Source organism: Hippoglossus hippoglossus, chromosome 3 (genome assembly GCF_009819705.1).
Source record: "Hippoglossus hippoglossus isolate fHipHip1 chromosome 3, fHipHip1.pri, whole genome shotgun sequence".
Taxonomy (NCBI): Eukaryota; Metazoa; Chordata; class Actinopteri; order Pleuronectiformes; family Pleuronectidae; genus Hippoglossus; species Hippoglossus hippoglossus.
In genome coordinates this window covers 15,941-29,269 of record NC_047153.1, presented here as the reverse complement: position 1 = coordinate 29,269, position 13,329 = coordinate 15,941, and the positions used below count along the sequence as shown (strand labels likewise).

The 13,329-nt window shown below is 43.2% G+C and overlaps 1 protein-coding gene across 1 annotated transcript; it reads right to left on the bottom strand.

Annotated features, from left to right (window-relative positions):
- Window positions 1–2,047: 2,047 nt before the first annotated feature.
- c1qtnf4 (C1q and TNF related 4) lies at window positions 2,048–12,305 on the bottom strand. The gene is made up of 3 exons (XM_034572438.1): window positions 12,295–12,305; window positions 4,158–4,519; window positions 2,048–3,225 (listed from the first exon to the last, which is right to left on the bottom strand). Exons 2-3 carry the CDS (start codon window positions 4,512–4,514, stop codon window positions 2,416–2,418), a joined length of 1,167 nt encoding a protein of 388 aa, XP_034428329.1. The 5' UTR covers window positions 4,515–4,519; window positions 12,295–12,305; the 3' UTR covers window positions 2,048–2,415.
- Between the last annotated feature and the right edge of the window lie 1,024 nt (window positions 12,306–13,329).

Genomic DNA, 13,329 nt, shown 5'->3' with positions numbered 1-13,329 from the left:
CATTTTGTAGAGGAGTCTGAATGTTTAAGTTTTTGTTTTCACTCATTGTTTCCCACAATGCATCAGGAAAAGAAGTGAACAACCGCTGGTCACTAACATATCTACCATCATGCATTGCACTTGGGGTGGAGAGACGAGCGGAGCAACAGGAACATCCCGACCTGTCGTACGAATGTAACTACGTCACTGCACAAAGTTTATTTCTACATTATTTTTTTACCTTAAAGTATTAATACTAAGTGTAACATAAATGTTAAAAAACTACTGTGGGATTTTCCACCTGCCGACATTGTTGTTGTTGTTGTTGTTCGTCATAATCTTGCAACAATGACGTCATTACCAGCGGGGAGAAAATGAGCTGAGTAGTGTTTTTCTTTTCCCGATGAGCTCCTCACTATATTGCGTTCTATAATCATCTAATCTTCAGCAGGTGGTTCAGAAGTAAAAATCATTTTCTTAATAGAGATTTATTTTAGCTATGAGATGAGATTTCTCCTGTAGAAGCCACAAGTTCACATGATATCAACTGTGTTTTATTCACAATGTCAATGAGAAGAACTACACTACCCACGATTCTCAGGTGTAATAGCAACTTCTCTGATTGGTGGAGCTTGCTGTTACCATGGAAATGTAATGATGTCGGCTTCGATTGGATGGTTACATCACGTTGAGAGAAACCAGAGTGTCTCTTTAACATGAGAGACGAGGAAAAGAGACAAAAAAAGTTCAATCCAAGAAGTAGCAGGAAGTCGATAGAAAGGATTCACAATGGATTATGGGATGTGTAGTATGTTTTTGCTCTGAATCAAATGTTTCATAATTCATCTCGTAACCTGGCTTCCAGACTGAAACTCTTTTATAAGGATTTTATGAGATGTCACTATAGTGAAAATGAAAAATAAGAAATTTACTTCCTGAACCAGAGCCGTTCTAAAAGTGGGTCATCACTGTTACTATTACAATATCTTCTGCAAATTACATCATTACCACAAAATGGCAGCGTTTGTATATGAGATATTTTGGTTTTATTTCTAGAGGAAGTGGAAACGCGTCGTCCATCTTTATTTTACAATCTGTGTGATGAACCCAAACACTGAACGATGCTAAAAGATCTGTGGAGTCAGGTGATGATTGTCTGTAAGCAACCGGTCAGTTGGTCCAGCAGAAACTAACCAACCCTTTAAAACTGTGTTCTCTCTCTCTTTAAGTCTCAGTCGGCCTACTTTCAGTACAGTGATGTTTTTAGACCATCAGAGAAGTGTTCAAGTAAAGTATCACTTCACATGGTGCCTCTTCAACAGAGAAGGTCACTTTCATCTCATCACAACTTGAACCACGTCATCTTCTTCCCGGCGCTGTGAAATTAAACAGACATGCATGATACAGATGCCTGGGAGGAGAAATCTCTCCCCCCCCCCGCAGGGCTCGCCATCTGGACAAATGAATTAAACGCTGCTCGGATCAGAAGTTAAATTATGGTCTGGATCCCCTCGGGCTCAGAAGTGGCATGAGGTTAAAAGTTGGATGGAAACTCAGTCTTGACTTTTTGGTCCTGTTGTCCTCTGACTCCTTCGTGAGGGTCGAGACTGGAAAAAGCTCCAAAATGAAGAAAAGAGACTCATTTTGACACAAAACACAGTTAATAATCACAAAGTTTTCACTTGTGTCGAAAGACATAAAGTCAAGTTTTTACATACAAGCAGAAACAACAAGTCTTTGACGAGAACAAATTCACTAAACAGAAAATTTCACTGAAAAACAGTTATCTCCTCATTTCTGTGTCATTTAATATCCACTGATCATATGACGTTATTGAGGATTTTCTACAGTTTAACAATGAGGATAAAATGTGCATGAATCTTCATTAAGCCCTATGAGACTAATTGTGATTTGTGAATATGGGCTATACAAATAAAATTTGATTGATTGATTGATTAATAATCAGACAGAATTAGCATTATGCTCACTCTAATATTATATATTCCCTTATTTTTTATGGAATATTAACCCCTGAGATGAGGGGGGCAGAAGTTTACATTTGCAAATAAAGTACATGTAACTAAAATTTGTCTTTAAGTTCTAGACTTAATTTTCTTTCCATAATTTGATGGTGGTTCGTTTTGGGGGGGGTACGAAGTCTAAAGAGAGTTTAAAGGACACAGAGGTGAGCAGGTAATGACTGAGTTTTCATTATACAGTGAAATATTCACATTACTGTTGGTTCCACATGAGGTGAGATGAAGTCATATCCTGGAAACTCTTCGTTGAAGCTCTGCGCTCAGTCCGAGCTCCCGGTCACTTTGTGAAGGAATTCATATGAAGAGGAATCTCCTGCTTTCTGTGGTGGACGCGCACACTTTTCCATCTTGCATGAATTCCTAACACAATGTTCAGTCCCGAGCCCATGTCCTGCAGCTAAGGTTTCTTATCTGCAGATGATTGGCTGGTAGTGGTGGTGGGGGGGGAGTCTGGGTAAACCAGGAAGCCAGTGAAGGTGATGTACTTGGCATGGTTGCTATAGGCCCCGAATCCATCTCTCTGGTGCGAGTATAGCCAGACCGTGTCCCCTGGTTTCAGCGCCAGCATCAAGCTCTGACTCTGCAGGGCTTTCTCGCCCTGGCTGTCATCGTAAATCATCGCCTGCACCTCCAGACGGTTTTTCATCAGCTTGACGGACAGCGTCTTCTGTGGCAGCTTGCCCACGTTGAAGGAGAAGTAGTACACGCCAGGAACACGGCAGGCGAACACCCCCTCCGACATGTTGAAGTCCTCTCCAATGTTGACGAAGGCTGTGTCGAAGCTAACGGGCTGGTGCTGTGGCAAGCCCACCTGGTCGACTCCCACAATGCTCTGGGTGCGCCCCACCGAGAAGGCAGATCTCTGGTCGTCCTCGTCATCCTCCTGCTCCCCCTCCTCCTCCTCCTCCTCCTCTCTATGTTGCAGCTCCCTCTCCTCCAGCAAACCTCTGGATCCAGACCTGTCATCTGTGGCTTGGTTACTATGCAACAAGGGGATGCTGTCCTGCTGGGGCTGCTGGGAGTTGTAGGTGGGATGCTGTTGGTGGTGGTGCGTCTGGTAGTCGTAGGTGTCCGGGTAGATGAGGTAACCATTGAAGGTGGTGTAATGTCCGGTGTTGCTGTAGAGGGCATAGCGAGGGTCACCGTGGAGACGGAGCCAGACGGTGTCACTGAACTCCAGCTGCAGCATGACGCTCTGGCTCTGCACCTGAGGATGGAGGCAGACTTTGTTATCCGAACATAATCCGATCATCAGCCCCTCGTTCAGGGGAATTCGATGTGTAATCCCTTCTGTTGTGCCTTCATTTCCCAACACAAACACTCTGTGATAGGAGCCACACTGTGTCTGAGACAGCTGAGCTCCGACACGATGGAAGAACCTTTGTAAATGTTTCCTCAGAGGGGAAAAAATCCATCCTTAACAGAACTCAGCAGATTTTTGTAGCAGAGGTTTTAATTGCACAGTTTAAGTCAACACTGCTTTTACAGCATGTGGAGTCAAGGAGAAGAGCCGTGTTTATATTAAACAGTTCACTGGTTAAAATCTGAGTTATAGTCACTTAACCATCTACGTCAAAATCAGCACAGGAGCTGGTGGAGGCCGATTGTTCCTCATGGAGATTCCTCCTAATTAGTCGTTAACATAGTTTCTGTTAATCTGTTCCTCATTGTAGCTTTTATCAAACTAAACTCAAACAGGAGTAAAGTGGAGAATTTATCAGGATCTATTTAAACTCTTGTTGCGATGATAATGAAGTTTGTCTCATCAGTGTGTTTTTAACGGAGCCACAGAGGAATCAGAAGAAAATCGGACAAACCGAAAAGCTTTTTTCACAAACGTTTATTTATGTATGTTGGTTTTGTTTGTTTTCAACAGGCAAAACTTTAGTTTTTTAATCTATATTAATAATATTAATCCCTTCTAATAATACCGTACTATATTATTTTTCTTTTTAAATAATTTTCATTGTAATACTCTATTATATGTATGATCTTTTTTTTTCTTCCTAAAAGCACATTGAGGAAGCGCGCTTCATAAATAAATCAACTTGGTAAAATGTAACTGATGATTCATGTGAATGACTGTTTGGGGTTTCATGATTTGAACAGTACATTTTTTCTGTGTAGACAAACTCGTACCTTCCTTTCCTCCCCGGCGTTCTCCTCGTAGACGATAGCCTGCACCTCGTTTCTGTTCTTCATCAGCATCACTGACAGGTCTTTGTGTGGAAACTTCCCCACCGTGAAGGAGAAGTAATACGCCCCAGGGATACGACAGTGAAACACGCCAGTCTTTGGGTCAAAGTCCCCGCCGATGTTGACATAGACAGTGTCAAAGGTCACCGTCATCTTAGGTCCACCTTCCATGCTGTTGGTGCGTGCAACCGAGAAAGCTGAGCGTATTTCCACGTCGTCCAGGAGACGGGCAAAACACCACACGCCGGCCGCATGGCTGAGGCACAGCAGGACAATCAACGCGTTTCCTGAGAGCAGCATCGTATCTGTAGAAACATTAGAAAATTAGAAATTAACTTTATTATGCCATTTTTCTAATGTTACGATTTTTTTAAATACTGTGGCTGTACTTTTTCGTGGCAGAGTGTGAGATGACACAGGGTTACCCTAACCCTGATTCACTTACATGCAGAAGATACAGTTATATAGATAGATATTATATAGAATTTTATTTCAGCGATTAAAATCAACTTCAGATGTACAAAATAACATTACTGACATTTTCCAGGAAACAAGTACATTCTGTCCAAAAGTTACAATTGTAGTGTGCTCTACCAAAACTTAACTTCAATCAATCAATCAATCAATCCACCATCTTTCAATCACAATTTATTTGTATTGTCTCATATTCCCAGTTTGTCTCATCGATGTTAACAAGGAGCAACTTCCTCTGTTCTTAACTCAACAAGAGTCAAACAGAAACTTAGTGATCAGTGAATAAAGCTCAGTCCCATGTGAGGATCCTCTCCCAGGACACAAGTCCAACAGATGCTGATGGACCTGAACACATCAACACAACAACAGGATTCACTACATGAGAAGAACCAGTTTGTAACTTCATGTTTAAAGTGTTTATACATAATGTCTGATGGAGATGAAGGAGCAGAGGAACTGAGGACTTCCTGTCAGTGATGGTAGAAGATGTGAGGAGACATGTTGTATATGAAGAAGTCTTGTTGTGATCATAGTCCTCGATCAGCTGACACCAGGATCAGGATCCACTTACGTTACATTTTGACCAGGTCTATGAAATAAGTAACTTCCTGGATAAATGAAGCTAAATAAATAAAATAAATAAACCTCTATAACCCTTGTGTTGTCCCTGCTTCCCCCGGCTGTTGGCCCCCTCACATAGCCCACCCCATATTAGGACGCACACATAGGACAATAGACACGTGAGCAGCCCTTGCAGATGTATTTGTTACACCCGCGGCACATGGTGTGAGTTTTACAGTCCTTTTTCCTGGGGCATATCTGACACCTCTTCCTCTTACATGCCCCGAGCGGGGCTGCTGCTAGGGCTATGGAGGAGGCTGGACGCTCGGGTCGAGCATCGTAGTCAAGAGCTCACTGTGCGGCGGCGGCGGCAGCTTTTACAGCCTTCACAACCGCGGCGGACGCGTCCATGCGGGGGATGCGCTCCCTTCGTGCGATAAACGGAGTTACGAGAGCCTTTCCCAGCTGCTCTAAGAACACCCTCCGCTTGTTCCGCTTGCCCGGCATCCAGTCTGGGTTGATCTCTCTCCATATCACGAAGGCGTTGTAGGAAGAGACGTCGAGAATGTTGTGAAAGACGACCAGGGGCCAGCGCGCGGTCATCCTCCTGCAGCTGTACGTTCCGATCACCTTGTCTAGGTTGTCCACGCCACCTTTGTTGCGGTTGTAGTCCAGGACGATGACCGGTTTCCCGTCCTCGCGGTCGCTGATGTCGGCCTCAGGGTGCCGTGTGCTCAGGAGCACCACATTCCTGTTTTTCTTTGGGATGTAGGACACAAGAGTGGTGGTGGGTATGAATGCGAACTTGGATGAGAACACCTCTCTTCCCTTGACCGCGAGCAGCCCGGTCGGGAGCTCGGGCTTGTTCTTCCGAACAGTGCCGACCACGGTGAGCTTCCTCTCCAGGAGCTGCCGCGCGAGTTCGTAGGAGGTGAAGTAATTGTTGCACGTGACGTTACGACCGTGCAGTCCCTCCGTTACATCGAGCACTACCCGCAACCCCTGGTTCCGTTCTGGGCGTCCGCCGCTCGGCTTTCCGGTGTAGACTTGCATCTTCCAAGCGTAGCTGGATTTCGCATCGCAGGCCACCCACGACTTCATCCCGTATTTCGCTGGCTTGCTGGGCATGTACTGACGGAACGGACACCGGCCTAGGGAGAAAAACAGGAGGAGAAGAGATGAGAGGAGATGAGATGAGGACGAGGACTAGCAGCCGCTATCTACATAACATAACATAACATAACATAACTAACATAACAAACATAACATAACATAACATAACATAACATAACATAACTAACATAACATAACATAACATAACATAATAATAATATTTAAAAAAAAGAGACTAACCTCTGAACGGAACCAGTTGCTCGTCCACGGTCACTTCGGGCCCCGGGTTGTAGAGGTGCGGTAGCCGCGACACCCACGCGTCCCAGACCTCTCGCACGGCCGCCAATTTGTCCGTGGCTCGTCTCGTGCGTCTCGTCTCGCGGCCGTCGAAGCGCAGCAGTCTGGAGTACGTGTGGAAGAGTTTTAGGGGCATCGTGGCACGAAATATCACCCGGCCACTCTCGGCCTCCCACAGGCTGGCGGCGGCCTCGCCCCGGGACCTGTACACGCCCGCTAAGATCAGCAGCCCTACGTAGGCGCGCAGGTCGGTCTCGTCCATCCCTTTCCATTCGTCACCGTATTTTCGACGACCCTCCCGATTCGTCATCTCCAGGATGATGTTCTCTACCATCGGTGTGATGAACAGGCGGAACCTCGAGGCTAGGTCACCGGTGCGGGACGTCGCGTGGATCGTGGGGCCCCGGGGGACCCCGCGTGGAGCCGCAGCAGAGGAGGAGGAAGAGGAGGAGGAGGAGGAGGAGGAGGAGGAGGAGGAGGAGGAGCAGTGGCGCTCCTCTCGGCCGTACGCCCTCGAGGACCATGTTATTTCCCCGTTTCTTGACGGGAAGGTCTCTCTTTCCACGAGTCCGGTGGTGGTGGTGGTGTCGCCGTGGTCTTGTCCTCCTTCTTCTTCTTCTTCCAAGGATGAAGAATCTGCAGAAGCATCACCCACTGGGTCGTCGTCTCCGTCTCCGTCTCCGTCCTCTCTGTCTTCTTCTCGTCTGCTTTTCTGTCTGCTTCTCGGTCTGCTTCTCCATCTCCTTGTCCGTCCGCTTCTCGGTCTGGCTCTTTCGCGTCCTCTTCGGGTTCAGAGGATGGTTGCTGGGAGAATAGCTGTTGGAGAACCTGTTCTCTGGTGAAACGCTCCTGACGCGACATCGTGCCATGGTCCGTGAGAGGGTGGCACACTGAGACTTATATGTGGGTCTAATGTACCCCCCTTGATTTCAATTGGAATCAGGTGTGGGTCTAAATGAGCCCACAGAGCACCACAGCGCCCTCTCTGGGTCTAAATGACCCCTCCGATGACAATCGAGAATGACAATCCATTGGTCTCAATTACCCCAGGAGAGTTGGATAATGACAATCCTTGGGTCACCCTAACCCTGACCCTGACTGGCCAGGGCTTGCGTATGATCACACGCACGCACGCACACACACACACACACACAGACACACACACACTCTGGGTCAATCCGACCCAGGAACAACACAAGGGTTAACAATCCCAAAAACACTAAAGTGCTTCAGGGTGTAAAATATTTCACTGTTAAATTCAACAACATGAACAGTGACTTGTCATTTAATCATTTGTATTTGTTGTAATTGTGGTATATAATGTGTATATAGATAGATAGATAGATAGATAGACACTAACCTTACCACTTTGGGATTCAAAACCCTGTTTTTACATTTAATATAAACACAAATGTAAAAAATAAAATAAAAAACAAGCTATTCAAGAATCTGATTCCATTTGATTCCATGGGACTCAAAGACAGGCTTCAGTGCTTGATGCTACATTTACACTTGTTGTAAAAGACACAAACACACACATTTATAATATAATGTATTATAATATAATAGGTTGCAAGATATTTTATTAAAATATAATATAATATAATATAATACAATATAATAATACTATGTTTAAAGTGGGAACTGAACTGGGTCTTTAAATGGAAATAATGCCTTTATAAAATTTCAGTCTGACTTCCAGTGTGGTTGTAAAACTGTAAACATGTTGTGTAAACCACTTATTTTCAAGTAAGCTCAGACTTCGTCCTCTAATTATTATTATCTGCAACATTTCACAGCATCTTATCTAATGTTGTCCACATATTTCAGTCTGGATCAAAGTGGAGCGACGCTGCTTTCCCCAGAGCCGCATCACAAAAAAACAAAGATGTGAGGAAGGAGGTGGTTGAAAGCAACTAACCCTTCATTGACCCTCATCCATGATGCATCAGTGACGCAAAGAGAAAAACAAGACACAACTGATTGAAACTAACCCTGAGAAATCCTGTTTCCATTTCACAACATTTACCCACAACGTTGTGGTGACAGATGTGTTTACCAGAGGAGCTAAAAGTACACTCGTTCTTTACTTCAGTAGAAGTACAGAAACTTGTGTTAAAGTAAAAGTAAATGAACTTATTCAAACTCTTTACTCAAGTAAAAGTATAAAAATTCAGGCTCAGGAAATGTACTAAAAGTATAGAAGTAAAAAGTTCCCCTCATTTCTAACGACTATCTGTGCAAATCAAGCTGACACTCGTGTTACATTAATATAGTTTAAAGACTATTTCACTTTAACCACTCTGGCCTCAAATCAAATGCCTCCATAGGGTTAGGTCCGTGTGGTGTCATCAAGTGCCCACAAGCCCCGACGTTCACATTCCACTGGAAACAAACTAACCCTAACCCTAACCCCCCTAACCCTATTTACACCAAGTTTTTAGCCTAAATGTCCTGAAGTGGAGAAGCTAGGGGACGTGAATGCAGCTTGTCGGAAGATATCAGAGACATTTAGGCTAAAAACTTGGTGTAAATGAGATTGTTTCCAGTGGAATGTGAACGTCGCGGCTTGTGGTTACTTGATGACACCACACGAGCAGATTTGGAGGCATGTTGTGTTTTTCTGTTGTTTTATTACGTCTGAAGTCTTGGTCACCATTGACTTCAATTGTATCGGATTATTCAAATTACTTCTGAAACTCCAGAAGTATTTTGTGGACTCAAACACTTTACCCCCCCCCCCCCCTATCATAGGGGTGAGTAGATGATGAGTGCATTTTCATTTTTCAGTGAACTATCCCTTTAAAGGAAACATATATATTTTTCTGAGCTCATGAAAAGTTGAGACTTTTTAGAGAAACATGCTTCTATATAATGATCTTATAGAATATGATGCTTTAATGTAAATTAGACAACAACAATAATATATAAAGTAATTCAACCTTAAACATATAAATAAACATCCACAGCAGTAAAATGCAAAATACGCATTAATGTAGCAGTAATTCATATTAAAACTAGATGTGATGGTAAAACCTTTTACTGGACCATAAGAACTTTTTACTTTTCATACTTTCAGTACATTTGGCTGATTATACTTATACATACTTTTACTTAAGTGCAGTACTTGTACATTGTAGTGGAGTATTTTGAATGTGTGGAATTACTGTCACTTAAGTAAAGGGTCTAAATACTTTGTCCACCACTGTGTATTTATTGTATAATCATTGCTCATCATGAAGCAGCCTCATCATTAATCATTAGAATCATCTTGTGATATTATTGTTTGTTTTAATTGTGCACTTTATCTTTTTCTATCAATGCTGCAGAGGCTTTGAAGTTATTTACTGTTGAAACTAATTGTTCCTGTATGTTTATTCTGAATCGACCTCTTGAAATGGAATCTAATTAGAGTGGTTAATTGTACTTAAGGCACTGAGGCTCAACTGATGCTTTGTGTCTGAATACGTGTCCAACTGCAGCAGCAGCAGGAAAACCTGTTGCAGTACCAACTTTTCTTCATGAATAAGAACATTCTGTTTTTTAAATATCCTAATATTTAAAAAAGACAAGGCAGCAGTTAGACTTGTTCATGTAATGGCGGCTTTCACTGAGAAACAGTGTTTGTCTGTGCAGCAGTTTGAACGAGTCATGTGGATGGACGGTCCTCCTCAGAGAGTCTGATGCTCGAGGTTCAAACAACGAGTGGACACATCAAACAAGCCTCTTCCATAATGAGCACCTATGGGAGTTAACACAGAACTGAGCACAACAGAGGAGCAGAATCCATGCTCGTGTAAAGTAGTATTCTGGTAAACATTTGTAAACATTTTGACTAACAGACGTTTTTCACAGCAGCATGAGGTAGGCAAACACATGTTAATATAATCACATTGACGAATGTGTTGGAGTCATTTTAGAAAATGATATAAAAATGAGAAATCCAATGCAGTATTTTAAATTTGGTTTTAATTTAGCTATATGTGGAAGTAGCTCATCAGAGAACATCCAGCTGAACCAGGGAGAGTAAATTGGAGTTAAAGTCCATGGATTAAACGGCAGCAGAGAAAGTCATGATGGAGAAATACGTGAGACAGAAAAGAGACAGAGAGACATATGGACAGAGCTGAGCTGCCAAGCAGAAAGTGCTGGTCAATTTATGTTCAATTTTTGAATTTATGTTGCTCTGTTAACAACAAAAAGGATGTCAAAAAGTGAATGGTTTGTCTCTGGCTGCTGTTGGGAGACCCCGCTGGCAAATGTTTGTCAAAGATGGTTTCTGTCATTTTAGGTAGATCTTATCACAATGATGTTCAAGTGTTCCGAGGAAATTGTCCTGCCCTCGTAGTGGGTGTGAGTGTAGTAATAAAACTGTGGAGGGTTGGAGTGAATGAACTGGCTTAAAGTAACCGCCCATACAGGAGTCTTAAATAAGTAAAGCTCATGCACACAGAGTGAGGGCGGGACAATTTCAATGTCATAACTACACCTGACATTTTATTGGATGGAGAATATCCACAGACTTGTTGCAGAAGCAGTGTGAGGAGAAGAGCTGAAGCTGAGAGTAGGAAATCTGTCAAACCAACAAAATGTTTGAGTGCAAGCGAATAGTTTGGGCCCAACTGAGTGAAAGCTTTACAAAATCTGAACGTGAAATCAATAACTCCTGCTCTTAGACTGAAAGAACACACTCTGGAATTAAGAGAGGAAAACAACATACAGGTTTGTGATGCATATCTGTAAGACGTCGAGGACCTACTGCAAATCAGGAATTATTCCTTTTACTTCATGCAACAGTCATCTCTCCCTCCCCAGCAGTAAATTATTTCAGCCATCAAACGCATAATTTTTTTGTGTGACTGATTATTACAGTGTTTGAATTCAGAGTCTGTTGAGGCTCAAACAACTGATGTGTCCTTTTAAGAACAAGACCGAGACAGTGGCACCGTGTCTGAACACTGCGTCAGTTATTTGTGTGTTTTCACAGCTGCAGATAATCTGTCAGCTGAAAGCCTTTGTCTCCAAAAGGTCAAGGATTATCAAGGATGTCAAAACCAGCTGTATTTTTAGATTGACCTTCATGCAGTTTTGAAATCATACAAAGGATTGTGTTTTACAGAGTCGAGGATTTGTCATTTCTGCCTTAAGCCACTACCTCGTTGTTTATTTGAAAGAAAATGTAAAAATACACTATATTCAGCGTTGGCATGTTTCTTGTGTTACCGGTTGGACCAGAGTGAACTAAACATACGGATCATTACTGTGCAGTCTGGATCAAATTAAGCACCAACTGATGGTATCAGCTGCATCTGCGCTCTGACTCCATCTCTCTCTCAGGTTCTCCTTCAGATCTGTTGTGTCTAAAAATAGAGGAGGAGAAGTGTTTTTGTCCCAGGAGACAGATCAGGAACTGATGATGGAGATGTGGACGAAAGGAGGAGATGGAAGGAGAGAGAAGAGAAGGAGTTGATGATAAGAAAGAAAGCTTTTTAGTGAGAGTGGATTTAGATGCAGGAACTAGTTTGGCTGCATGTGAAGGTGTGAGTGGCCTATATAACTTAGCTGTGTGGGTGGTAATGTGTGTGTTTGCGTACTTCTTGCTGCGTGGGTTACTGTTGGTGAGTGTTTTGTGTTGCTGTGTGTATGTCTGTGCTGATTTAAGGAGTGTTTTGTGCATGTGTAAGTTTAGCATGTGTGTTGCTGTGTGTGTCTGTGTAAGTATCTGCTCTATTTTTCCCCCTATGCTCATGTGTGGGTACAGTGTAGATGTGTCTACCCATGTAGAGCAGGACTTATTGATTTCACGTTCCGATTTTGTAAAGCTTTCACTCAAAACTCTCTGCTCCAGATTCTTGTGGTATGATTTGCTCTGTTTATGCTCAAACTGTGCACTTGCACTCAAATATTGTATTGCTTGCACATGCAGCACAGTGCAACACCCATGAGGGCAGGGCAATTACAATCGTCAACACCACACCTGGTATTCTATTGGTTGGAGAATTTTTACATTGTTGCATGAAAAATTCAAGAGCAGATGTTTCATGCAAACAGAAACAGTGTGAGCTCGAGGAGAAGCTGGAGCGCAGGGAATCTGTTCGGTGTGGACATGCATGAAATGCTTGTGTTGTGAGGGAATCTAAATCAACACTTAAATATCTACGTTTTCGCACCACTGGAGTTTTTAATCATCGCCGCTGGTCACATTTCTTTTATACTCCGGGGTTGTCTGGAAGGGGATGGGTGTGGATTACCATAGTGTGATTGACAGCTAGTACTGTCCAATGGGAGCGGGTGGCAGGTGAAGGTGGGCGTGCAGTTTCCTCAAGTTCTCAGTCAGGCTCCACCCGCCACTCCTCCAAATATGGTTGCTTCTGGTTTCAAAAAACAAGATGGCGCTGAACAAAATGTCAAACTGAGGCTTTAAAATGGCAGCTCAAAAACATAGGTGACATCATGGTGACGGTTAAAACTTGGTTATGACCTGAACAGCATCCGCTTCGACGACCAGTAGTTAACGCAACACGGATACGCTGTTGACCTTGTTGTCTTTGTAGCTGTTACAGTTAAATTCTTAATTTTATTTATTTTACTGCCCACATGTACACACAACCTGTGACAATTCCCACGACGAAAGTGTTTTCAGTCATATGAGACAGGATATATATCTATA

Excerpts from the sequence above, each read along its gene's own strand:
- c1qtnf4 (XM_034572438.1), bottom strand. The coding sequence starts at position 4,514 with ATGCTGCTCTCAGGAAACGCGTTGATTGTCCTGCTGTGCCTCAGCCAT. Across the intron at positions 3,226-4,157 it reads ACGCCGGGGAGGAAAGGAAG|GTGCAGAGCCAGAGCGTCAT; the intron begins GTACGAGTTTGT and ends CTCCATCCTCAG.